Source organism: Bemisia tabaci, chromosome 1, assembly GCF_918797505.1.
Source record: "Bemisia tabaci chromosome 1, PGI_BMITA_v3".
NCBI classification, from domain to species: domain Eukaryota; kingdom Metazoa; phylum Arthropoda; class Insecta; order Hemiptera; family Aleyrodidae; genus Bemisia; species Bemisia tabaci.
In genome coordinates this window covers 26,103,322-26,127,382 of record NC_092793.1, presented here as the reverse complement: position 1 = coordinate 26,127,382, position 24,061 = coordinate 26,103,322, and the positions used below count along the sequence as shown (strand labels likewise).

Sequence of the window (24,061 nt, the reverse complement as noted above, 5' to 3'; positions counted from 1 at the left end):
TCAATTCGACCATTACATACTATTTACACAGTCATTTTGCTAATAACAAGATGCAGGTTCCATATAAAGCTTTTCCCTGCTGAAATTTTCTGAAAAAAACCTCAGGAGCTGGAGAGGTTAATTTATTGCAGGGCACACTGATAACAACTTAGTGACTGATTTTTTTTTTTTTTTTTTTTTTTTTTTTTTTTTTTTTTTTTGTGACAAGGGAGTTAGAATCGACACGTACAGAAAGCACCTATTTCTCACCTATGAATTGAATTTTGGATGCGTCTTCCTTGTGAATTTAAATGAGAAACTGAGAGCTAAGACGCTAAATTATCTACCCTGCATCATTTTTCAGTTGGAAAAATCTTAATAGATGAATAAGGTGCCTGATAACAGGGTTAAATTGTAAATTTAATTATAAGTTTAAACTTTTTTCTTAAAGTTTAAAAATTAAAATCTTGGTTTCAGACATTTTAGCTGTCTTTTAAGTTGAGTACATAAAAAGAATTTTCATTTTCCCTCTACAAATGGAAGTAGAAAGAATAATCAAAATAATAAAGGAATTTGTGAGGAACGTAAATAAATGCTTTATCTTCCAAAAATTACCTTTAATGGATGTTATTTCAAATCGTCTTCTTCCGGCCAAAGTATTGGAATCAAAATTTGCGTTCAGGCATTGTGTTCCCAGGCATCTTGATATTGTTATAATTTTTCCTTCATAATTGTAGCTTATACTGTCATGAAAATTTCAAAGATTAATTTTGATTGCTTAAGAGATAGGAGGTGACATTTTTTAAAATGATTCTGTTCATTAGTTTTTTCGTAAAAAATTGGACAAGCTTAATAAGTCCGGCAAGATTGTGCTGATGCATAGATGGTGCTTTTTATTATGTCCAGAAGGTTACAAAATCTTGTGGTTGCGTTCATGATGCACTTACTTGAAAACTAACTGTTGACTCCTCTGTTTTCAGCTGAACCTTTACCTTTAATGGATCTCTGCCGGCAAGTAATTAGGCAACGAGTCGGAAAATTTGAACTGGAAGAAAGAATACAATCGTTAAATCTACCGCCCGCTCTCACAACCTACCTCTTATACCGCGACTGGCGGTAACGCATTTGATCTCACCTAAGAATTCTGATGCAGTCTCTGCTTTCGATTTATTTTTACAATAATTTAATTTTTTGTATCATATCCTTGTAAATATATGTATGTGTGTGTGAGAACATGCATCCACATATATAATAAATAATTCGCATTCGTGTATAATGTAAATTTTTCCGACTTGAATTCCAATTCAACACTTTTCTATTGAGTTTAGATGTACTCTTTTATACATATGAACATCTTTAGGAAATGTGCTGTTGTTGTATGTTTTTTTATCATTGTATAAGTGACATTTGTTGAAGATTCTTTTCTTTTTATCCTAATACTTCTCTAAGTGATATTATGTCGCTGATTTTGAATTGCTAGTGATAATTACCTCATTGTTCTCTATTTTTTTATGCTGTTTTTGTTTACTGAGTGTCTAGACAAGTTTGCAGCAGATGTTTTCTAAACTTAAAAAGTGTGTTCCACTTTTCCATATTTATTCTCTTCTTATCTCAATTTTTCATTATTTATTCTTTGTGTTTCTATTTACCTCTAGGCATGTGGAACATGCTGTAAATATTCGAGGCTCAAAATAGGTAAAAGTGGATAAGTTGCTCATCAAAGTTTCGAAATCATTTTCTCCATTTGTTTCATTCTTGTTTATGAACGGCACAAAATTTATTTTCATCAATTGCCCATCAATACCTCTCAATTGCTTTTTGTCAAAAGAATTTTAAACAAAACATTTTCAAGTGTGCAAGCATTTTTATTATCAGTCCAGGGTAGCTTGCTCTCAATTGGACTACACTTTGCACTAAAAAACTGACCATTTCTGGCTCATTCACAAAAGCAAATATCTGCTTAGGGAAACTAGCGGCACATAAGTTGTTTTTTAAATGAGCTAGAAATATCTGCTACTCATTGTAAAATGTAGTCCAATTGCAGTTCCCTGTATTTTCTGTTCTCATTGGTTTCTCTGAGAGAAAATTACCCGAAAAAGTTACAAAAATTCAAGTTTTGTCCATTCAATCTTTGTGAAAGTAATTATCGTTGAAAGTTATTCACATGGTTTAATACAAGTATTGCTTGAAATTTCTGATAGGCAGTTGCACTAAAGAGCTAGAATTGTTTGTTAAATCTTTTATGAATGGATTTAAATCCAATCATGATAGATCATGTGATTACCGATTCATCTTACAGTTAATCCACACCTTACAGTAATAGCTCTGCTTGTTTTTCTCCAACATGAGAATTTATCATGGAATGATTGTAGAAGATTCTAATAATGACCATTGAATCATTGCCCTCTATTGTGATATGTATCACTATTTAATCTCAGAAAATTATTCCTTCTTTCTGTATTTTATCTTGATTAAAAATCATCTCAGTGGTTTTTTTCTTCACTTTCTGCAATACTAATGCATATGTTTTGAATACTCATTTACCTCAGCTCCTAACTTTAAGCAGTCAATGCGCCAGAAAGTGCAACAAAATAAGACAAAGGGCTGTTTTTATCACTGTATATCCATTAGATTCGGCCTCCCTAAATTCAGTAAACACTACTTCAAAGAAAGTCCGATTTATCACAGCAGTATTTTGGTTTGATCAAACCGGTTCTTATCTATCATCATTGAATGCTAGACTGGAAATTATTTCCTCACAAATACTTAGTTTTTTTTCTGTCTGATGTTGATGACTCTTTATCCATCCTCTAAGGTGGCAGTTCTGTTTGATATCTGATTTAAAACTTCATAAGATACTTTATTGACCTTACCACCCTATCATTGTGTTTTCTTGTTTGGACTTTTTTTTTTTTTTTTTACGCTCCCCTTCTCTTTTAGACATACTTGAATGGTTTTTTTTTTTTTTTTTTTTAAATTTTTTATCCATCATTGACTCTTATCTCACCACTTTTTTAGAAAGATTATAAAGAATAGGGCTCTCAGAACTGCAAGTGTGAAAAGTAGTCTTATCATTACCGGACTCATTTTTGGTACTCAAACTGGTTCTCTCCCTCTAACTTTTTTTCTTTTCTTTACAAAACTAACGATTGTTGTTCTTTTATATTTTTATAATAATTTTCAAGTTCTCAATTTTTGTAAAAGTAATTATCATGATCGAACCTGAAAGAGTGTAAATATATGTAACAATTTTCAAATGACTTCTTTTTTATTTTTTTAAAAAAAATTTTTATCCCACTACCTATGTAATCCTCGTCTTTTTTTTTTTTTTTTCTGTAAGCCTTTTTGAAAATGTGCAACTGTACCGCAAGATTTAGGAGGGTTATTTTCTTTTTTATAGACTGTCGCTCATTAAATTTGAATTTGCCTTATTAAAATTTGTTACTGTCCACCCGCTCTTGAAATAACTTTGACAGGAAATCTAATATTTCCATTTAGAAAGCTTGAGGTTACCTGTATTGATAGTAATACATTTTCAAGAAGTTACCACTTAACATGACTTTTCTCCTCTATGTACATAATTTTAAGCTGATGGAGTGCATCAATTGAAAGTAAGCTTCCATCATCGTAAGAGGGCAAATGAAAATCCTCCTATTTATCTTAAGCGCAGGTTGTAAAGGTCAATCCGAAACCAGTGTTTGATAATTGCATTCAAGTCTAAGATCTGCAATTTACAGAGTTATTTCCTTCATCCTGATAGATTTTACTGAATTTTTGTAGATGGAACACATATGTTTCTGAAATTCCACTCAAAAGGACCTTCTTTTAATTGACTTTGTCAAGTTATAATACCAATTTGTTCTTCTCTATGCAGTTAGGTAATGAAATTTTTCTCGGCCACCCGGAAAAATTTCAAGTTCTCTCATAGGGTGGCCTTTCCAAAATTTTAAGGGGCTTCCTTGGCCCAGACAAATATTAAGTCTCACATTTAATTTGATAGAACATTAGTGGGGAGGTTTTTCAACGTGTTTTTCATCTTATGTAACATGAAAAAGGTGTGAAGAACTTTAGCAAGCTTTATCGGACTGTAAGATTGGATCCATCTTTTCGTAGACTAAAGAACATAACTTAATTTCAGAAATGTATATTTTTCTCTCTCAAATGCATTTTTACCAGAAATCTATTGGTCATTTCTGACCGAAAATTTAACTGATTAATCTTCAAATACACACCGAAATCAGCAATATTTTTGACAGAAATTGCTTTGTTTTATTCATGTGAAAAAGTATTTGCTTGACTTAATATTGCAACCTTGGAATGGAGTTATGTTCCATTGTCAGGGAAATGACGAGAAGTGAAAAATTTTCAATGAATAAGAATCTGCCCAGGCATTTTAATTTTCAATGAACCAGAACTACCCCGATTAAGTATCCTTCAGATCATCATTAATTGATACTTCATCTGTTGGCTGCTTTTTAACAAGTAGTCTTATTTGACATACTTCGATTTTTACTCCCTCTAAGCTTGTTAGTTTTTTTTAAATTCAATGGAAAGTTTGAGAGCACTAAAACGCATAATCAGCAGTAACATATAGCAATGAAACTTGTAGGTATGGTTGAATGGTAGCATTGAATTATTATTTAAAGATAAAGTTGTTCTTTGCATAGCCAATTCTCTTTCTTGAAATGAATCAGTTTTTTTATACGTGCATCTTTGGTAGGAGTTCAACTCGCTAATTTCCTCTGAGCGTAATTGAATCGGGTCATTCTCAGAAAGAATTAAGCACCAGAAATGAAAATACAAAAAAAAATAGTTGAAAAGTATTAATGGACCTGTTTTAAATCTTAAGATTGTTCAATATTTTGATAATTAATGAATCTTTTTTATACTGTAAAGCTCTGAATTGGTCGATCTGAACGGTTTTTAATATTCCTCTCTTATTCTTATCTCTGACGCTTTCAGTCCTTCTAAGGTAGACCGATACAATTAACGATTATTGCCTCTTGGAGTATACTGCTAATCAGAAATCAAATATGCCTTTAAACTTATTTTTAATTTTAAATTCCGTGGATACCCAGGAGTACTTTACTGACAAGCTAGAACAGGCTCACTTAAACTAACTGCCAGTCAGTATTTTTTTTTTTTTTTTTTGTTGTTGACACGAAGACGGTGACGAAAATAAAGAAGGGCCTCGATACATACTTTCTTTTTTCACTCCAATCTTACCATCATTCACTTGGATATTGTTTTTGCTCCTCTCAGTAATTGAAAATGACAAGTCAACAATGACCTCTACTTAGGAACGGAATGAATTCTTCAAGAATTAATCCTGCCCTGACTATATTTCTCAGTTCTCATTTGTCCTGTTTCATTTCAGCTAACTTTTTATCACCAGGACTTCGTCTTGTTTGTGTAACTGTTCATTTTGTATTATTCCTTCAAAAACCTCCTGTTTTTACCCATATTCATAGCCAATTTTGTTTTCCTTAATTAGTTAGTAAAATTTCCATGTTTTTTACCGAGTTTGATTTTGTCCAATTATCAATTAATTTAATGAAAAAAAAAATAAATAAAAAACCGTGTAAATAAATTACTGTACGTATGTAATTTTTCATTGCTAAATTAGTGCTATTATGAAGTATTAAATCCTGTGAAATTTAATTTGTGCATAATATAGTTGATTTGATAACTCAAACTTAATTGTTGAATTTATGATTATTTTTCCTCTAATTCACTAATTTATCAAGTACTTAAGCAGGCCTGCAGGCTGTTATGGCAGTAGGTTTGATAAGAGCCAAAAAATTCAGACATTCTTTAAAATTGAGGCAATTTAGTGTCTTCACACAAATTACACAAAACCGAAATAGAAGTATACTATTAACGTAAAATTACATATTGTAGCTAAAATTTTAAGTGGAAAATCTATCTGAAATTCAGAAATTCAAAGTTTTTTATGTTTTCATAAAAAGGTGACGAAATTGTGAAAAGGGCCCTTATCATCTGCCAGGGAAACCCCTTCCTTGCCTATTCAGAAAAACTAACAATGTTTTTCTACATCCTAATAATTTTTGTCTCGGAACCTTCGGACTCATATCTCATCCAACTTTTGAGCTTGCCCCAAAATTATCTGCATTTAACTATGATTCTTAAACAGAATTTCATGATCATTAAATTTGTCTACAGCACTTTTTTAGTCAGATGCTTTTCTGAGTTATTGTAAAGAAAGGGTCTTTTTCAAAATCGTTCTTGAATGCCACTTTAAAAAACGGAATTTACCGAGTTTCAAGTGAAATTTTCTTCAGAACACTTTCCTACCTTATTGGGATCCGTGAGACCCTGTTTCTGCATACGGCTTAGTGAAGACGGTTAGTGAAGATTTATCTCTGAATATGGTATATTTACTACATAGAGAAAATGATGAACAAAGGAAATAAAAATTTGAAAACTTTTATTAAAATGAAAACAATAATCTTTCTCGTAAAAAAAGAGGGAACAAATTTTTAAAAAAGAGGAAGAAATGAGTTTTGACAAAAATTTACAAAGAAGGAAAGATGAAAACTGAAGAAAAGTGAAAAACAAAGATACGTACATTTTAACAATATCTACATGCCTTCTCGTATTAAAACTAATTTACAAGAAGCCTTCAAATATTTCAAAAAGTTATAGAGTATAAGTTGTATTGAGCTTTGTTGACTCAAGTCATGTAGCATTGATTGAGTCTATTATTCAGTTTGTTGTTCGATGAATGTGACAGACAGTGCATTCAATTAAGTGCACCTAATATTTTAAATTTCCAATAAAAGTAGGTACTTAATAGGAAGGCTGGACGGAAAGTAATCGACACTCATCGATGTGTCAGAATCTACTTGAGCTAAAGTAGACTAGTAATTAGTTACTGTTATTTCCCTATTCTGCGCGAAATGTTCAACAAGACTAAAAAAATATCATGAAGCCAAAAGCTGAGGTATCACATCTTCCATACAGATTTTATCATGCTTTTTGAGACTTTCTCTAATTTCCAAGTTCAAAAAGACACCTCACTGACAAAAAATTCTCCTTTGATTATGAGGTTAGAAAAGCTGTCTTAAGAATGGAACTTGCGAACACTTTGCTGGTGCCATGAAAAAACCTGCTCAACATCAGAGATGGTGCATCATATTTGACATTGACATGTCAAAACGTAGTACATAATTAAAAAGATACCTAATTACACTCCTACTTTGATTGGTTTTTTAGTTTTTGAAAAAATGATATTTCTCAAAAGTGCATTACTCTCCGTACAGTCTTCATACATAATTTCATAATTTTTATCCTTTTAAAGCTGTAACTAAATCATACACAAAATTTAAACAATAGTATCAAAATAACATTTGTTCTGGTACTTGTTTATTACAACACACGTATGACTACTAATTTTTATCACACTCTTTCAATTATTTACACTATTTTGCAACAAAATGTCAAAAAGTCTTATTTACACCACAATTACACGCTTAAGTTAATAAATGACTACAGTTATATTGGACTTAATTTTTAAGGAACTATTAAAGAGAGGTAAAATTTTCAGGTAAATTTAGAAGACCGTTATTACTGTGATGTAGAAGAATGGTTCTATCTTCTTATAGTTGATGCATTGTGCATTATGACTCTAAAATTTCTACTCCCTTCAAATTCAAGCAGAGGAATTTTAGAGCACTGGTAACTCTCACAAGTCAATAACATTATTTTTCTTCAGTTGGAATCCATTACAAACAATCGATTTTATGAGAGCATACTCAATAGACAAATCATTTATAAGTTCCAATTGGTCAAAAAATGAAAAATGTAAGAGTTTTCCTTGAAGCAAGAAATAATTGATACATAAAAGATGACGAAAAAGATCCGAAATGTATCAATTTATTAATTTATGTTGGCATGCAATTTTTTTCTGTCAGATAAAGGAGGTAAAAAGTACGTCTGAACTCCTATTGTCCAAAAAAAAGCAAAAAAAGCAAAAAAAAAAAAAAAAAAAAAAAAAAAAAGAGGTAAACAGAAATGCCAATCCTCAGGCTTTTGAATTGGTCTTTTCTCCACAATTGAAATTTCAGTGCAAACTGGACACTCTGCTGTGACTTACATACACAATAAAATGTTTAAACCCTGAAAATACAGAAGAAAAGTCCACATAAGAGAATCATCCCCTCGTGTAAATCACAGCCTTATATACACATTAAAAGCGTGCCCAGTTCACATGGACATTCGATTTTCAGGAAATGGCTACTGATGAGAACACTTTTTTATAATCAAATTGGTTGTGAAAAGGGAACAAGTCCATTTTTGCACGAGCTCTGTAGTGCATAAAAATACATGCAAACTAGAGCTCATTTGAAAATGGGCTTTCTTATTTTCGACACAACTAACTCAATTATTGTTGGGTGGGTACTTACACTAATAGAGATCTTTAGAAAATATTGTTTACAATTGAGAAATTTGTGACTGAGTGAGCATCCATTATTTATGTCAATATGAAGCGCTCAGTAACTTGCAGCCTTGGATCTAAGTATGGAAATTAAATAAACTTGATATGGTTAAGTTTACGCTCATTATTTTTACAGATAAGGATCAGTCTTGAGGAAAATAGTATCTCAATGGACATTTTATTTCTGAGAACTTAAAATAAAAAAGTTTTTTGATTTCAACTCTTTCAACCCTGCATCAATCAAGTTGGATAAGCTGATGGGAGTTTTTAAAAAATTACGTGATGCAAATTTAGGATTACACAGATCACGATTTAAGAAAATACTCTGTTTTGAAGTCAAACATATTGAGAAAGAGAAATCTCTTGTTTCAGTCATCAATATAGGGGTCATTTTCACGACAATAAAGATGAATTTCACATTATTGAAAATCAACATCAATTCTCCAAGTAGAACAGTGCAACAAATATATTGAAACACAATTTAATGCAATAAGATTGCAATTTTGTACCATGGAATGTTCATGTTTTCATATAATTATTTGGTCAATGAATGCTGATTTTAAACAATCGATAAAAATAGTCTTGTAAGTGAGAAAGGTATGAAATTTGCAATGCAAATGAAAATTGTAACTTATTTCAATGTTCGCAATCAATTTCAATTCTTATTGAACTTGATCCTCTTGGAGCCCCTTCAATTAGTGGATAGGCAACATACACAACACTCCAGTGAAATAGCAATAATTTTACCTTGGTAGGTTACGGCAATTACCTAATTGAAATTTATACTTCATAGTCGCATAAATCAAAACCACCTTGATCTTTGAAATTGATACAGAACACATGAAACCTTGAAAAATTTGGTCCTAATTTTCCTGGTGTAATTCATTTATCTCATCATGACTCTATGAAATCCTTGAGTATTTCAGTCCACAAATATTTCTATTTAGACGTCAAATACTACATTCACTTACACTGAATTAAAGATGCATCATTTGTTACAACTCCGTTTAATGAGTTAAAAGGATTCATCGTGATACTATTAGCTGGAGGTGTTGATTCCATATTAACGGTACCATTTGATTTATGCACCAAATCTAATTTTTCTGTTGTTACCCTCCTTATGTTTTTATCCCTGAGCTCACCCGGAACTTTCTTGCGTAGTTCTGGAGGATGCGGTAGAGCATACCTCAGTTTCTGCCAAAACCATGGGTCACCCCACTCAACATAAGTATTAGTTGATAGGTATGTTTTAACATCCTCGTCTAGGTTGTCTTTCGGTCCAATATCACCGAACAGGACGATGATGACTCTAGCTCTACCTTCACTTAAAGCTCTTTTATGAGCCGCCTGAAATTCTAGCTTGCTCCAGTCACTTTCTATGAAATTTTTGGAAAGGATAATCAAAGTTCTTCGAGAATTGTCTACGGACCTTATGATCGAATCAGTAATGAATTCACCCACTGGCCAATCTCGATAGTGCACACAAAGTTTAAACGGATTTGGGCCACTTTCCAACTGAGGTACTAAAATATCTTCAACAAATGCTTTGTCAAGACTGGAGTAACTCACAAACGCATCGTACTTCTTATCCTTATCGAGTTCTTCCTCCGTAACAAACCACAGACAAAGCTGGTGCGCAAATAGCCATACTTTAATTTCTCTTTGATACCGGTAATACACTGCTGCAATGAACCCGCTCAGAACACCGAGGATGGCAATTGAAATGCACCCATAGATGAGGAGGTCTAGAGGACAGAGGTTGCTAGTTTTGAGTTTCTTAATTGGTGTATTGCTTGGCCAGCAAGTAACGTTTTCGTAATTTGGGATCTGGAAAGAAGAAAAGAAGAAAAAAAGTTATTTTAGAGATAAGAAGTTTGAATTCTCAGTTTCTCACAGGAGACTCTATTTTGTATAAATCTAGGATAGCAAATGACGACATTTTAATTATGTAAAATTATTGAGTTGTATTGTATTATTTTCCATACTTACATCACTTGTTTTTTTTAAAATCAGAAGCATTATTGAATCTGATATTTTACTAGCCGTTCCTTAAGCTTTTTCTAGTTAGCTAATTTCAGAGTTTTACTTGTTCTAAACATAACTTCCAGAAAAGTCATCCATTACTTGTGTGTCCCTCTGAGGGTAAAAATTAGTGACAAAGATTTTGAAGTACCACAACCTAGAATGAGCCTTCCTTGCACTCAGAGCTTCAGTTACGTGGGTACCTAGGTACAGGGCCGGATTTATCTACTTGCCGTCCATCAATAAGAACCATAAAATGAACGTGCCAGCGGAGGAGGGGTGCATAAGACGCGTTAACTCGTGTTGAACACATTTTTCGGGAAAGCCCTGTCAACAATACTAGCAAAAGTTCACGGAACTTTGCGAGAAAGCTAAGTTTCGTAAACCTATCTCTGTGTGGACAAGGCCTTCCTTTCATAAGAAATGGACGAACAAATTATGAAAGAACGAACATCAATGTGGATTAATGATTTTAACTTCCGCCGCCGCACCACGCAGACCGCACCGCGCCGAGTTTGGCGCAATGCGTGAAGTATTCACGCAGTTTTGTAGGCGCTGTGCGTTTCACGCTGACCGCAATGACCGCTCTGTGTTTGATGCAATGCGTGCAGTCTTGTAGGCGCTAATATGTGTTACATGCCGATCGCCGCGCCGAGGGCTTCTCCTTTTCATCTCAAGTCCTCGTCATCATTTCACTCTAAGTCGCGCCGTTCCAGGCCAAATTGCGTGTTTGGTTTCTCTCTTAACTTGACTAATTAAAGGTGCTTTCTCTTGTATCACTGAAAGACGACAAAATTAGAAATTACTATACTCTCAGGAAATGAGAGATTTTGTCGCCTTCTCTCGTTCGAAATTTTTTTTCTAAATTCGATTTTTTTTATACCTACATTCAAAAAAATCTCAAAATTTGCCGCCATGGGCCGCGGCCCATGTGGCCACCACCTTAATCCGGCCCTGCCTAAGTAAGATTCCTAGTCAATCTCAACCTCTTACCTACGTTTTGACTCGTCCCATTATTTTGATCCCTTAATATTCGTTCAAGAATATTTTACCTTTGTGTAGTGAGCTTGTATGAAATTCAAAAGAGGGGCCGCCTCGCAGTCGCATTTCCAGTGATTCCCGTGTAAGGTCACTTGAGATAGTTCAAGGCGCTCCCAGCGGTGGAGTGTTTGCTCCGAGACCTTGCTTAAATTGTTGTGGTCCAGGCGTAGAACCTGAAAAACGTCAGAATTTTTTTGTCAGAACCAACAGGCAGCCACTGCAGCCAGTTTTAATACAGGAAACATCTACATTTTTGTTGCCTATGCGGCGAAATTGAAGGCGAACCTTACGTAGACAAAATCAGTCAATAGTTTCGCACACGCGGTCTGAATAGTAAATAGACAAATAAGACAATGCATGAACCTATTGACAGATATTTTCTTTTTAAGGTTCGCCTTCAATTTCACCACGTAGGCAACAAACATACCCTGGAATACGAATAGGTAGTTAAAACTAGCCAAATAAAAACGATGTGGTGAACCTATGAATTTAATATTTTTAGGTACCAATCTTTCATTTAAGATACATTATCAATTTCAAGCATACGCAACACATCTACCCGGAAGTGCGAGTAAATAATGTCTTTCACATTCATTACTTGCACTTCCCGGTAGATGTGTGGCGTACACTGGAAAATCAAAAGGAAATCCGCTCAAATTAAGAGGCTTGGTTCTTGATTTAAGCTTTGCGCGAAAGTTAAGTTCCATAAACCTATTTCTGTGTGGACAAGGCCTTCCATTTATAAGAAATGAACGAAAAAATTATGAAAGAACGAACATAAATGCGGTTTGATAATTTTAACTTCCGCCGTCGCGCCGCGCCGCGCTGACCGCACTGTGTTTGACGCAATGCGTGAAGTATTCCTGCAGTCTTGTAGGCGCTATGTGTTTCACGCCGCCCGCTGCTGACCGCAGCGACCGCACTGTCTTTGACGCAATGCGTGAAGTATTCATGCAGTCTTGTAGGCGCTAATACGTGTTACATGCAGACCGCCGCGCCGAGGGTTTCTCCTTTTCATCTCAAGTTCTCGTCATCATTGCTTTCTGCGCCGCGCCTTTCCAGGCCAAATTCCATGTTCGGTTTCTCTCTTAGTCTTAACTCGACTAATTAAAGGTGCTGTCTGTTGTATCACAGATAGACGACAAAATTAGAGATATACACTTAGGAAATGAGAGATTTTGTCACCTTTTCCCGTTTGTATTTGTTTTTCTGAATCCGATTTTCTTAATACCTACATTTAAAAAAATTGCAAAAATTGCCGCCCCCTAAATTTGCCGCCATGGGTCGCAGCCCATGAGGCTACCCCCTATATCCGGCCCCGAATCTAATAGAACCACTTTTGAACTTTTTCGTTTTATATTTTCGAAAATATAAGCTTTCAAAGTTTCCAGATTTTGTCCGACTTCTCCCATTGACTCGATCCACTGTGCGGCGGGCAATGAGGTACAAGTTGTACATTGCCCGGCACAAGTTGCAAGTTATCAAGCATTGGAGGGAGGACACGTAAGTTAAAACACCGCTAACATCAGAAACACTGAAAAAACTACGTCTAAAATCCAGTCCAGGCGGTCGAACTTTTCATCATGGCTCAAACCACGTCATTTTTCGAATTAGTTTTTTCAGAATCTTATCTGTTCCGTCGAACGTGTTTCGCAGAAGCTTGATTAGTGCCAGACCATCCGAATCGGACCCTAAGGTACAACATTTTATGATGAGATAAAAATATTAATCACTGACCTGTAAACTTTGTGGGAACAAGATTTGATCGATGTTGCCAATTTGATTGTAAGATACATCAATTTTGGTGATGTTGTGCTTGATGAAAACGTCATCCGTTGGCAGCTTCCTCAGTTTGTTGTTGCTCAAGTTCAATTCTGTTTTCATTAACCCACTAACAGAGGGAATACTGTCAGGAAACCGATCCAAATCTCCGTTCGAACAGTCCATAATCATTGCATTGTCATGCACTCTAAATGCGCAAGCACAGTGCTGTGGGCATGGATGCGAAATATTACCGATTTGATCCCAGGAACAGGTGAGAATTTTTGAGTTTAATGTCGCCACTTTTAGATGTTGCATTCCGTTAGGGCCTGCACACCGTGTCTCTCCCAAGTCGATGCTGAATAAGAACCGCACTTCAGGGGTCAGTGTTCCCTCGTAATAGCGAATCAAATCGTAAATGAAACAGTCGCATATTATGGGGTTGTTTCCTATCTTGACATTGATGCTTTTCTTCTCATTTTTGTAGTTGACTCCAGTGCTGCTATTTAATTGAAGCAGAGCGAACTGTTCAATATGCCGGAAATTGACCGTTGAGATTTCGTTGTCATTCAAGTTCACCGTCACATCGTTCGACACAAATAATAAATCCTCCTTCTGGAAAAAACGATAAACACCTCATTACGACTAAAGCAAGAAATAAATGATTCAACTGAACAGACTAGTTAAAATAGATTTTTAATTTCTAATATTTTTTCAGATTAAAGTGAATTTTTTGGGGGAAAAGCTGAACTTTTAGATCAACAGGTCACTAACTATATTAGCCCAATTTTTTGCCGCTAGAAAAAAGGAAACAATGAAAATTAGCGATTCAAGGGGAGTAAACATTTACATGTCATACATTTGTGGTCAGGCAGTATTCTAGGAATAAATCATGTCAGATTTCTTGAATTCCAATTAAGTAGGATTACAATTTCAAACACTTAAAAAACAAAATTCACTGAAGAAATAATTTCAAGAGTGGCAGTAATTTCTGTCGTGGGTCACAGGGTGGGAGAGGTTTTTTTGATCTTACGTGAATGAGGAGGCAAAATGCGAATCTGAACACTTCTTGTACCTGAATCAAAGGTGTGGGTGCGGCATTGAATCAGGTCATGGCATCAAATTAACTCAGAAACCACAAAAAGTGTGGAAAACTCTTTCAGTCTGTAGACTTGGCACATGCAGGGTACTGTCCCAAGAGGCGAACAGCAATGTATGAGTCCTGATTTCCCAACTTGTATCACCACACTCATCTTTTTTTCAAAAAATATCATTGCCCAAATCAGGTTTTAAAATAAATACACAGGTATTAGAGTCAGGATATTTACTTACACTGATATTCTTTATTTTGTTGCGACTGAGGTCAAGAATGCGCAGAGTTGTTAGGAGCTGCCAGTCTTGGAAAATAGTTTCTATGGAGTTATTTGCCAACAGAATGATCTCAAGTTTTTTGCAGTATTGTAGTGGAGAAGAAGTCGGGCCGAAAATTTCGTACAATTTATCCATAAAAGCCAGCTTATTGTTGGATAGCTGAATTCTAGTAAGCGATCCCAAGTCAATGAACGCGTCTCCATCGATGCTGCTCAATCTGTTCCATTCCAAATCGAGAGTGTTCAGAAGTGACAATCCTCGGAAAGTTAACCTGAAAGAATTATTTATGATTAAAATTTCTTCCTACAATATGAAAGACAGGCGCAGAACTACACTAAAGTTAGCAAAAAAATACAGGAATCAGAGAGGCGATATTGGCAGGGTATCATACTTAAATACAGGAGGCATTGATAGGGAGAAAGTAGTTAGTTATTATAATTTTGAGATATTCAGCGACTCAGGCTATTAACGTCTTTACAGGTAATTTTGAAAATAGGAGTATGAACGAAAATTTAGATTTTTAAATTAAGAGAGGTGAAGAGTTTCAGAATTTTGGTGGCAATATTAGGTTCATCGCATGTAAGAGGGTTTGTATTTCTGTTGGGGAGAAAATAATGTCATGAGTATTGCACGTCTAAATATCGACGGTGTAAGTCGGCAATCACATGCATACCTCGTTTTCTGTGTCTGAAAATCTCCGCCTGTATGTTATTTTTTTAAAAGAGAAAAAATTGACATGATTCCTTGAAGTTTTTGCAGAATTGTCTTCGCACGAAGAAGAAAACTCTCGGGAGTTTTAAAGAATTGCCGTTGGGTAGTTTTCCGTTTATAAAAAATAAAGTAAGTATGACAGGAAGTCTGCGACGTCGCAAACCGAGTTATGTGATTGCCGACTTACACCGTCGATATGTTAGAATTTTGCAGCTTATACACAATGACGTTTTTTGTGTTTCAAGGGACACATTCTATCAAGCTCTACAGCATTCTCACAATGCATAACAGAAATTCCTATGACGTAGTTCTTCCTTAAAACTTTTTAAATACACATTGGTGTACTACACAACTTTTTCGGTGCAAGAAATGAGAGGACATCTACTTTTGGCCATGATAATTAGTGTTAATTTAAAAATTGTCCATAAGAATTTGTAAGGATCACAAAAATTACTCGTACATACTTATTTCTTTTTCTTTGGAATTATTCTTTTACGTAATAAAATAGAAAATGCGCAAAATATTCAGTGATGGCCTCAAGTACTCACCTTGAAATTGTGTGTAGATTATTGTGAGAAAGTTTGATATCCTTTATCTTGGGGGTCGATTCAAAAAGAAAATCCGGCAGGCTTTCTATTTTGTTTTTACTGAAATCGACTGTCAGCAGTTCCTTGGAATCTCGGAACAAATCTTCCGGGAGGTGTTTCAGCTGATTTCCCTCGAAGGAAACATGTAGGATGTTCTTGGAGTTCCAAAATAGATTACGCGGTATAGATGAAATATTACACTGAGTCATGGTTGCTTCACTCAGGAGAGTCAAATTAGCGAGAAAAAAATCTGGCAGAGTTTTAAGTGTTTTTCTATTAAAATTCAGTCGCAGTCTTTCTAGGGATGGCGTGCCGTAAAATAATCCATATGGTAGATTGGTGAATTCATTGTGGTTTAGATTCAAAGCTGATAACTTCGTTAAGTCGGCGAATATATCTGGTGGTAAAGTTTTTAAACCATTGGAAGCAAGATCTAGATTTTCTAAATTAGGTACATCGGCGAAGACAGCTCTTGACAAGTTTATCAGCTGATTGCTCCATAAATTCAATAATCGTATGTGCGATAAATTCTTAAACACTCCTGGCTCCAGATTGATCAATTGATTTTGTCCCAGCTCTAAAACCTGTAGATAAGGTGTTCGGCTAAAAATGAATCTAGGAAGGGTCTTCAAGCGATTATTCCATAATGAAATGGATGTAAGTCCAGGCATGCTGTCGAATAAGTTATCTGGCAGTTTGGTAAGGCCATTGTTATTCAGAGAAAGTTGTGTGACTGTTTCTAAACCCTCAAATAGGTCAGGATTTAGGGTATCATCCAAGTCAGAATAAGACTTGAAATCAATCTTGGAGGCCTGGGTTATCTGCATGGATGCCATCAGTTCTTTGAATGTGATGTTTGGCAAGGGACAAAATTTCAGTCCGAAAAATTTGATGGGGCCGATGTTTAAGCCTTTCATCAAATTGAAATCAATATCACCGGAATTTTTGCACTGAATCTGAAAACTGTTGTTCCGCTGATAGTCTGCTGTGAACATTGAGTCCGAGTAGGGGGATTTTGGGCATGCCACTTGGTACGAACTTGGTTGTGGTATACAAATACAATCGGAGCTCCCCTCGCATGACTGGGTTTGACTCCTAACTGCAGCCGCAAAAAGTAAGAGAATTGCGAAGAGCACCATTTTGACTTCAAAGATTATCTGAAAAGAAGAAAAAAAAGCCATAAGTTAGATTAAGCATCAATGAGCCTGAACCACTGAACGAAATACAAATTTAAGCATTCTGATACATGTTTCTACTTCAAAATGTTACGATTCGCACGACAAAAAATACTGAAATCAACTCTTAACCAAGGTATTAACATTTTTATTTAGCATGGGTTGTAAACAATTTGAATTTCCCGCTCACAAGAAAATCAAGAGCTACTTGAGTAAAATCGCGAACTACAACGGTTTCATTTGGCTCCTCAAGAGGTAATGTTCCTTCCCCCACGTTGTTTTATTTGTAAGAGTTAAAAACGAGCAGAAGCTGAGCCGAAGCACCGAAATTGAATTTGTCATATTTTCATACCACAAAAACTGTTCTGGCACCGATTAGAGCGCAATTTTCCTCCCGTGGACTTCTGTTTTTTCATGAGCGGGATGTTTGAATTTAAGCATCGATGTTAAACATCACTGGAAAAAAAAACCACATTGGATCTAGAGTCCAGACTCTTAAAAACATCGACAAGAAAAAATACTCTTGATTCAATCGGATTTTTGCTTAAATCAAGAACCAAGCCTCTCAATTTGAGCGGATTTCCTTTTGATTTAAGCTTAAATCTGATTGAATCAAGAGTATTTTTTCTTGTCAATGTTTTCAAGAGTCTGGACTCTAGATCCGATGTGTTTTTTTCCAGTGATCTTGGTTAGTATTTCATTGCAGGGTGCTTCTTCATAAGAAAACCATGAGTGAGGGCACAAATTATGGTTTTCAATACTGCTATTTAAAAATTGCATGCTATTTGACTGTCTTAATACTGATAAGATCCATTCGGTCTTATGGAACAAGGACGTATCTACAAAAATTTCGGCAATTTTTATTTTTTGCCCGCAATTTTTCCAACCCTGCTTGTGTGGCAGTGGTCTAATTGCAGATGGTAAGCAGGACATTGATTCAATTTTTCGGACAGAAATATGAAAAATTGTCAAAAAAATCAAGTTTTTTTCATATCTTCTCGAAACGTGCCTTGTGTATCGGTTACGCTCCTCTTAAATCAGGGGTAAAAGATATCAGGGTGCGAATTTTTTGGATCACACTGTATATTATACGAATGTTTTCGTCCTAACTCGAACGCCAACGCCGGCTGCCGTCGGACGGCTACGCGGTCAAATTTGAATAAACTCGTCAATGCACTGTTGCCGGATGGTAAACGTGGCGTCTTAAGCCCCGTCTGCACGGTGGAAATTATGTGGTTGAGGCGAATCTGACTGGTGAGCCGAGATGTCGTAACCCGGAATACCCGGATCTGGCCAGACGTGCCCTCCTCGAGCCGCGCGCTCCGCGAGCAGTGCTCTCGCGGTCGCCACTCGCGATCAGTGGCACTACACTGCCGTGCTGAGGAAAAACGTCGTATCAACCTTCAGGCGTTGCCAAATTTCTTCAAGTAAAATACGGATTTTTAAGAAATTATGTGAATATTTTTCCTCCAAATTTTCGGACAGTTTTATACGCAGTTTAATCTACATGATCTGAAAATTTCAAGGGAAAATACGCATTATATTCCTCAGAAATACATATTTTATCGGAGGAAATTTGGCAACTCTCGAATTTTCATACGGCATTTTTCCTCGGCACGGTAGTATGGAACCAAATTCAACTCTCGGTGGCAAAAATCATTTTTAAAGTCCAGAATTTTGAAACGGGAAATTTTACTGTCCACGTTAGGTTAGGAAGTTTTTTTTATTGGATAAGTGTGCAAAAAAAAAAAAAAAAAAAAACCAATTGTATGAGGTAGGGAGGGAGGGAGATAAGGGGGAAAACATGAACAATTTCACACCGTTTTCCCAAGTTGAACAGTAATGTAGTTAGGGGGAAGGCAGACCCCGTGGCTGGAACATTTCTCCCCTCCCCCCTCCCAAAAAAAAATTCATCATTCATGATTTTTAAAAATATTTGACCTTAGGACCCCCACCCCATTAGAAATTGCTGCGTATAGACCCCTTTCCCTCTTTACAAAAATGTCCGTCTATCCAGCTGACGTTCAAGTTTGAAGTAATTCCAAAATCTTTGTCTTGCACGGTTGAGGCACTGATTAAAGTTTGCGTTTTCCGACACGAAGTTATGCGCCGTTAGAGGTACGTTTGGAGTCATCGGAAAATGTATGGAATGAGGGAAAATAAACAGTGTTAAATAATCTTCATGCTATACGATTTTAGAAGACTCCAAACATATAAGTCTGTCGGAGCGTGATTAAAGTCTACCCAGACGGAGGTATAAAACGTGCCTAATCGCGGAAAACGGGATCTTGAGTAACGTAGTTTTAACGTCACTTTCACAAGAATGATGTTACTTTTTTATGTTTGCACACTCATCGTAGCAAACCCTTCAGTAATCAAAAATGAAGGATTTCGTTTCCAAATTCTGACTTGAGATAGCCCTCCCCTCTCCCCGGGTGGAGTTGAATTTAGTACCATAATGGCCTGCCTGCCCAGTGCTAAGTCTTATTGCGAACCACGGACTGATTTAATTGCTACGTCGTACTTGCAATATCCGAATTATCGATACATCGATGTCAGATGGTTCCAGAGTAAACAATGGCATATTGCCTCAAGGTCAGATCCTGAGCTGAGTGCCCATTCTGTTTGTTCATTACGATTTTGTCGTTAATAAATCATAAATCAATTTATGAGCCCCTTAAACACGAGAGATTTCGACTGTGCAGGATAATGTATTTCGACGCATTTCGTCGTTCCTCTGAAGCAAGGGCTTGACTATGTTTTTAGATGGACCAAAACTTCCATATGACTCCATGTTTACCAAGGCTCATGCAAAACTGAAGTTACGCCCCTTGATCACAAGAGCGACGATTTGGCCACCGCAGCGAAAATACGATGAGCTTAAACGGGTCTGTTGCACGTAAGTGATACAGTCGTGTGAGTGAACTTTTAAGGGATAAAAATGAAAGAGAATCACAATGTCTAAAAAAAATTCCTAAAAAAGTCTGAAAGACATTGCTCCGTGCGCAAATTGCGTAGTTTGAAACAAGCTTCTTCAAATTTCCCGCGTCTGGGAGCATTTTTCTAGTCAACGGAATCGAGCGAACGGGAACTTCAGGTGGCCTCAATGGTTGCCGATTCGTTGTTGTTCATTTGTTTTGTTTACAAGCGAAGCGTCATTTTTGACGGTGATCCATGCTTTGAGTGGCATTCCGTCGATCCTTAGGTTCTGTTGACTTTCTTCTTTATAATTTGACGTGTATCTACCAAACAGAACTATGAGCGGATTGGAAAGATTGGGTGTGCTCGTTAGATCTCGGGCGGTAAGATGCATGGCAATTATAAAGCGCCAGTGACGTCAGCGGGAAAGGAACCGTCCTCGTCGTCGGACTTCCTCCGTTTCAACTCATGAGCCGTGTCCACAACGCTCTTGCAACATGCTCACGGCTCATGAGACCCGCTTACATTTTGCACATAGTTCTGTTCGCTGAATTTAAAGTCCCGCTTTTTCATTTCACCAAAAGGAATCACACCCACTTTTACATTGCTTCTTATCCACCTCGCCACGAGCACAACCCATCTTTCCCACCCGCACGTAGCTATGTCTCGTAGAAATATGTCCAATTGACATTTTGCGTTAGCAAGTTCCCGGTAGTTGCTGCAAGTTGCCGTTTATTGTTTCCATATAGAGACGGTTACTGAAAACTGCTTCCAGTCACGGGGTATTTGGGAAAAACGTCATCCAAACTACTCGTGCCCTAGAGGTGGATTTCAGACTTTCTTGACGTGGCTACCGTAATTTCGATGCAATTTTACTCCTAACAAATCTATTCACAAGGCTATGTCACTTACGGGCAACACTGCCGTGCTAAGGAAGAACCCCGTATGAACACTCGGGAGTTGCCAAATTTCCTTCGATAAAGTGCTTATTTTTGAGGAAAGTTATGGATATTTTTTTCTTGCAATTTTCAGACACTTTAGATCAAATTACAAACAAAAGTATCTGAGAAATTGGAGAAAAAATGTTCACAAATTCTCCTGAAAATTAGTGATTTACCCAAGGAAATTTGGCAACGCCTGAAGGCTCATACGGCGTTTTTCCTTAGCACGGCAGAACACACCCCATTGTGTATTTGTTTATTACAACCATCGAACACTCGAACAAAGATACGCATCGAATGACGAAGTTATTAAATCAGTCTCCGATGTTCATGTAGCCTTCGGTTCACTCCGCCAATCTAGAATGGTAACCGGTGCGTGGGGGGTGGGGGGGGGGGGGTGTTCGGCGGCGGCGGCGGCGAGGGCATAGTTGCGTGGTCCGCGAAAGAGAAAGTCATTCCGAGTTGCTGTTAGCGCTGCAGGTTCATTAAACCGCATCAACCACCACTAACCTGACCAATGATGCGTGGTAAATGTAGCGAGCACTTTTTTAGGCGAATATGTCACGTTTGGTGTAAAAACGTAAGTTAAAGTTAGGATAGTATAGACGCAGCCGCGGCTATCTCTCGGGCTCAATATTCTGAAGAAAACTTAAGCAAATTTCTCATACCAAACCATACTTTCTTGCTTTTCTCTTGCAAAAAAGAGTTATCGCTGCTATTTGAAACCACCGCTTATCCCAGAAGGCGGAAGCCGCCTTTTGGGGGTTGGGTCGCGTGGCAACTTGGAAGCGTGCCCCCTAAGTATATGATACTTCGCGCTTGCATGGAGTATTTCACTATTAAGCATGATACTTGAGAGGCACGCTGCACAAGGCGAAAAGAACCAGTGGATCGCCGTGTTTTTACGAGTATGTTCCACAGGTTGCTGTAGGACGCGCATACGTATTACGCAAACTGCCCTCAAAACTCAAAAAAGTCTTCAATATCATGAAATATATAATCAAGGGGAAAAAGATGCTGTGATCAGTTGAAGTCCTCAGAAATTAACACTGAAAAAAATGGTATGCTGTTTTTGCACCTAGGATGTCAAAAATATGTCTGGTGATTCTAAGATGCTGCCTTGATTGCCCATGCAATTGAATTTGCATTCACAAGGATGTAAAGTTAACTGCGGGGGCAGTAAAGGCAACATCTTGAGATCACCAGCACACACATTATTGACTTCGTAGATGCTAAAACAGTATAGGTATTATTTTTTTTTTTTCAGTAAACAAATACAAAGTCTCGCAGTCGTGGGAATATGACGACGAACATCCACCTTTTTTCTTGTGTGCCCTTCAAATAAAGTTTATTTGGAATATCTCACCTTCACGTGCTTCGAATCCAGCCGTGCATCTGCGCTTATGATGGTACGTTATCTCCGTCCAATCCAATAATCGTTTGCCAGCTCCTATCAGAACAGGAAAATATAAAACAATCGTTAATATTTCGTCACAAATTTCTTTTTCGTGCTTAAAATAATACTGAGTCATCGTCTCAGTATCGTGAATGAATCAATTTATCAAAGTGACCTCTAATCGAATCGAAGCGTTGCAAATTAGAGGTAGGCACATTACTTCGAAGTTCAAATATTCGGAAGTAGATATTCATCCGTTAATTTGGGGGACTGCTGTCTACTTCAATATTCTGGAGTGTTCATTGAGAGGAGATATTGAAATACGCAACGACACTGGACTAGTCGTCCTTGGTGTGATCTATTGATTAACTAGCGGCAGATTTCATGCACAGCCGGTGCCATGATTGCGAGTTTGCATCCGGTCGAGATTACAGACAGAATCAAACAGTGCGCAGACTTTGGAGTTTAGTCCACATAATTTCAGCTTTACAGCGGCCTGCGCTTTGGAGCTAATATTTTTGACTCATTTAAGGAGTAGTGCGGGGGCATACGTAACAAAACATATGTCCCGTGTGCAGGTTTGTGAAGGCATATTGTGTGATACGTCAATCTCTTCGTTTTGATGTCTAGAAAAAGAAAATCGATGATGGCCATCTCAAATTTCATACAAACCCCCCCAAAATCAAGATGGCGGCCAAAATGGCGGTTTTGGGGTAAAAAAATTTAAAGTTTGCAAATACGTCGTGTCGGGTATCGATTCTTATGTATTTTTGATCGTAGAGTCCGAATTTTTAGTCAAAAGTTAGCTCAAAGGTCATTTTCAGGCCAAAATCCAAGATGGCGTCCAAAAATACCTCTTACGGGTGATAATTTGCCTATTCGGGTCTACATGCATTGTGAGGTATCAATTATTAGGTTTTCAGGGTTGTAGAGTCCGAAAATGAGGTCCATTTTCCGCTGCGGCTCTCAAGAAGCCCTAAAATCAAAGATGGCGCCCAAAATGGCCGCCGGTCTTACAGATGAAACTCCCATTTAGCGCAGCTGGAACAAAAAATACGTTCAAAATTATGTTTCTTGGGTCAAGAAGTTCGAATAAGAGATCAAATGTTTACTCCCACCAAAAATTAAGCCTCCGAATCGAAAATCGCTGCCGACATTGTTGCCAGTTAAAGGCGCAGACCGGTAAATGACTGATATTAAGAGATTTGCCGAAGGAGGGGTTTCGATAAGGGCCGTTGTTGAGCCCATACCCTGAAATTCTTCAATTTCACGATTGTTTGCTCATTTAAAGTCTAAAGTTTGCGGAATGTATCATGATTTGGTCATTTCCGGTCTATTTAGGGGTCTAATACCGGCCTAAACATGAGACTAAAGGCCGATTTTGGCGAAAAATGCGGGTTTTTTACATTCGACGTGACGCTGTTTCTTAACGATCCCATCATCGGAGGAGATTGTTGTCCTTCAAGTACGTTCATTAAGGATGTAAGATAGTCACTTTGCCCAATTTTCGTTGATGGCAAACCTTGCGCTCAGAGTTAAAACGATCTTCTTAGAATTTTCTTGTTTTTCATCATTATTAAAAATGGCATATAAAGGGCGACTCATCTTAAACCAGAAATAGATTCATTGGTGGAAAATGTACGCAGCTGGTCATAACTGTCCTCCAAAAAATTAATGGATTAAAGCCTCCCCCCCCCCCA

General features: G+C 36.9%; 2 protein-coding genes across 7 annotated transcripts in view; one reads left to right on the top strand and one right to left on the bottom strand.

Moving 5' to 3' along the window:
* Positions 1–5,140, top strand: part of gus (splA/ryanodine receptor domain and SOCS box containing gustavus) — a 161,819-nt gene extending 156,679 nt beyond the window's left edge. For all 6 annotated transcript variants that reach the window (XM_072298839.1, XM_019057403.2, XM_019057398.2 and 3 more), the window contains exon 7: positions 960–5,140. In XM_072298839.1, the coding sequence (XP_072154940.1) occupies positions 960–1,099 (140 nt within the window). In that variant the 3' untranslated portion in view covers positions 1,100–5,140. The remainder of the gene's footprint in view (positions 1–959) is intronic.
* Positions 5,141–6,410: 1,270 nt separating this feature from the next.
* Tl (toll like receptor) overlaps positions 6,411–24,061 on the bottom strand; it is a 33,597-nt gene continuing 15,946 nt past the window's right edge. Inside the window, exons 2-7 of the mRNA XM_072298804.1 lie at positions 22,332–22,415; positions 15,892–17,087; positions 14,594–14,903; positions 13,238–13,876; positions 11,512–11,673; positions 6,411–10,264 (exon numbers count right to left, since the gene is read on the bottom strand). Of these exons, the coding sequence (XP_072154905.1) occupies positions 9,401–10,264; positions 11,512–11,673; positions 13,238–13,876; positions 14,594–14,903; positions 15,892–17,069 (3,153 nt within the window). The 5' untranslated portion in view covers positions 17,070–17,087; positions 22,332–22,415 and the 3' untranslated portion in view covers positions 6,411–9,400. The remainder of the gene's footprint in view (positions 10,265–11,511; positions 11,674–13,237; positions 13,877–14,593; positions 14,904–15,891; positions 17,088–22,331; positions 22,416–24,061) is intronic.